This window comes from Sinocyclocheilus grahami, unplaced genomic scaffold (assembly GCF_001515645.1).
Source record: "Sinocyclocheilus grahami isolate Dianchi unplaced genomic scaffold, SAMN03320097.WGS_v1.1 scaffold390.1, whole genome shotgun sequence".
Classification (NCBI taxonomy): domain Eukaryota; kingdom Metazoa; phylum Chordata; class Actinopteri; order Cypriniformes; family Cyprinidae; genus Sinocyclocheilus; species Sinocyclocheilus grahami.
The window spans coordinates 108-3788 of record NW_015505569.1 but is presented as its reverse complement, the minus strand read 5'-3'; the positions used below and the strand labels follow the sequence as shown (position 1 = coordinate 3788).

Sequence of the window (3681 nt, the reverse complement as noted above, 5' to 3'; positions counted from 1 at the left end):
CCGGCGAGCCGGAAAGCAGCCTTCAGTTAAAGGAATAGATCAGCCGGAATTGAAAAGTTTACACACTCTTGTGTCATTTCCAATCCATATTAATCTCTTTCTTCCGTGGAACACGCAAGGAAATGCTGTTTTCCATAAATACGATGTAGAAACAGGTTTTCACTCAGAAATTCACTAATAATTACAAAGAAACAGCAAGTGAGACATTGAATAAACATGAACTTTTGAAGTAGCAAAAACAAAATACGATTTTATTTTAAGACGCACTCTAATAATCTGTTAACTTCAAAACTTTAAAAAAATACAAGAATTATTCATCCGACACAAACAAAATCCAATGACGTTTGATGTTAAACTTGGCCAAATGCATCTCATCCCATTTGCAATTGCAACCAAGAGTTTACATGAGTAGTCTCTACCTACAACGCCAAAAAATGAATAAACATACAATGCACTGCAGTTTCCATCTGAAATGAACACTAGTGGAAGTAAAACGACAATTTGGATTCCTTAGCACACACATTATGATTACAGGGGCAGATTTTTGATTACTAAAGACTGATTTTCAAGCATTTCCTTGCACAATGCTATGTTATGAGCTCAAAAAAACATTTTTACCATAGTGCATGATCTGCAAACTAAGCATTTTGAGGTTTGCATCACATAACCAGCTCAATATAAATGGCTTTTCTGATGTAGTAAACTTGCTTGGTAGCGCACCCGGTACAGCTTTGCATTTGAGATGCAACGAGTCCCATGAAGCACGAGTCACGATAGAAGAGCTTAAAAGACTCGTAGAAACAAGCTTAAAAGGCATTGGTGCTTCAACAAATGTGTTTTTATCACATGTTTGCTTTTGTTAACTCGTATCGGTTAGGTTTAGAGTAGATAGTACGTTAGTTTCATACACAATAGGGTATTGACCTTACAGTGCCACTCACCGGACATTTCATTTCCAAACAACCAAACATAAAACATTGCCAGATTCACGTTCATCTGTTCCGGATTAAACTGAACGTGCTTTTAGCGCCACTTACTGGACATTTCACTTTGAAACTGCAAGACGCAACATTATATAATGTTTCAGAAATGTTGCCACAGGTGCATTTTCCCAATGGTCCTGGGTTGTATGTTTCAATGCACACAAACATTAATGGCTTGGACTTGTGCTCACACAAAGCCATCATACGGCTCCAGAAGACTTGGACCATCATATAAGCTAGCTTTATTCTGTTTTTGATTCATTTTGAAGCTCAACACCCCCCTGAATGTTCCTCAGATTATCTCCCTTTCAGACAGTGCAAACTATGGCTTTAAGGGGCCGCAGAGCGCCAACACCGCACCATGTGGAGAATCGAGAGAAGATTAGCGGCATTGCCATCTGATGATAGTGTTGATGACACAGTCGTTCGGGGAAATAAAAGCCTGTTTGTGTGTGAGGATGGATGCTCATCTTTTGCCAACTTACCCTGAAGTGGTTGTTATCCTCCTCCTTCGGTTTAATACAATGTGCTTTAAAAGAAAACAGCACGCCTTTGTATTTAGATTTATCTCTGTTTGATGGAGAGTGTGTTTGTCCTCACGCTCATAATCTGGTGAGCAGATTTTGGGTGATTAACGTATTATTTAAACCGGCTTTTGATTTCTCTCGTGGCACAACAGCGTCTCTGCCAGTCTTTAGCTTTTCACAGCGACGCTGGAAGAATGAAAAAGTATTTCCTGCAAGCTATAGTTGTATGCCCACCGCTCTTTATCGCTCGCCTTTGTCCTGTCGATGGCGAATACCTGCAGCGGTGGAAAGCAGTCCCACGCCGCCCCACCGCTGAATGAGTCTCCTTTGGGATTTTCAATGCTAATTTTGGTTTGATAAGTGTTTGTGTAGATGCTGGGGGATTTTGCGGCTGACTTCATTTCAGGTTCTCTGAAAGCATGTTTATGAACGCCCGAAATAATGCTGCAGGCCTGGCGCTGATGCAGTTAGTCAGTGCATTCATGCTTTGATTAGAGAGCCGCGCTGAATCACTGTTGAAATCTCAGGCAGCGCGAGATGCTTCGATATGTCCAAACAGCACAGCAGGAGTTTCATTCTCCGTTTGAACTTTTTTTAAAACCGCACTCTACGCAAGTATGTGACGCAAACACTTCCACGCAAACTCCATGTCGTGCATCGTTGCATTTTAAAATGTGCGTTCTCAAAGTTGTTCTTTCGGTTCAACTACTGTCATGAAGGAGCATGAAAGAGAAAAAGTATAAAAAGAAGTATAAAAGTGGCCAATGTGAACAGAAAGCAACATGATGCTCTTGTAAGACAGGAGCAGCAGCTGTGACAGACTTCAAGTATCACCTCCACTGAAATAGCAGCAATTCAATCCTATTTGCGTCAGATAAACCTGTTTCCAAGTAAGTTTGGCCTTAGAGACCTGTTGCTATGGGAACAACTGAGATGAGTTTGGAAGAACTAAACGATCCAGATCGAGTCAAATCATCAAATGAATCATCTGTAATCAGAACCCGAGACCTTAAGAACTGTATTAGTTTGATTAGTGATTCAATCATTCAGATTCAATGATGAATTGAAAAAAAAAAATCTGTTCATGAATCGGACATTACGACCATTTTCCTGAACACTAAAAAGACATGTCAGTCAAGATTTTCAGTGAATAACGATTTAAATCCTTCACACAAAATGCTTGTATGAACTCAGAAGATTGGAAAATAGTACACAAGTGCGATGGAACACAAAACCAGTCATAAGGGTCAATTTTTTGAAATTGAGATTTATATACCATCTCAAAGCTGAATAAATAAGCTTTCCATTGATGCATGGTTTGTTAGGATCGAGACAATATTTGGTCGAGATACAACTATTTGAAAATCTGGAATCTGAGGGTGCAAAAAAATCTAAATATTGAGAAAATCATCTTTAAAGTTGTCCAAATGAAGTTCTTAGCAATGCATATTACTAATTAAACATTAAGTTTTGATATATTTATGGTAGGACATTTACAAAATATCTTCATGGAACATGATCTTTACTTAATATACTAATGATTTTTGGCATAAAAGAAAAATCAATAATTTTGATCCATACAATGTATTGTTGGCTATTGCTGCAAATATACCACAGCGACTTAACACTGCTTTTGTGCTCCAGGTTCACATATATAAAAAAAAAATAGTTTTTGTTTCAGGTCTTATTCACTTTCATTATACTGTCATAAACTCAAAGTAACTCGATCGAGTCCTGAGATGTGCTATCGCCACAGTCATGACTTTTCATGCATTGTGTAGCTTGTTATTCAGGCCTAACGGTGTGTGTTTGTGTGTTTGTCTTTGTTCAGAGCTGGAGGTGGCGAGGATGAGCACAGACGGAAATCTTCCCGATCTGAAGTTTCCACAGACGGGAGGCCAAGGGAACGCCATCCACCTGTCAGCCAACACCCTCAAACAACACGGCAGAAACGGTACAGACACGACACGGCGGCAGACATCAGATAAATACTGACTAAACATTCACTGAAAAAAAATAAAAATTAAAAATTAAAAAACGTAAACTTAATAGATTTTAACTAGTTTCCAAAGCAACATTTTACTGGAAAAAATAAAATAAAATACATAAATAAATAAAAAATATACACTTCCAAAACCACATTCTCTTTTTTCCATTTAGTCTTTATTCGT

At 38.4% G+C, this 3681-nt stretch overlaps 1 protein-coding gene across 1 annotated transcript in view; it reads left to right on the top strand.

Annotated features, from left to right (window-relative positions):
- Nucleotides 1-3464, top strand: part of LOC107550169 (adhesion G protein-coupled receptor L3-like) — a gene marked incomplete at its 3' end in the record, with an annotated part of 105164 nt that extends 101700 nt beyond the window's left edge. Inside the window, exon 9 of the mRNA XM_016231405.1 lies at nucleotides 3342-3464. Coding sequence (XP_016086891.1) covers nucleotides 3342-3464 — 123 coding nt within the window. The remainder of the gene's footprint in view (nucleotides 1-3341) is intronic.
- Nucleotides 3465-3681: the final 217 nt, after the last annotated feature.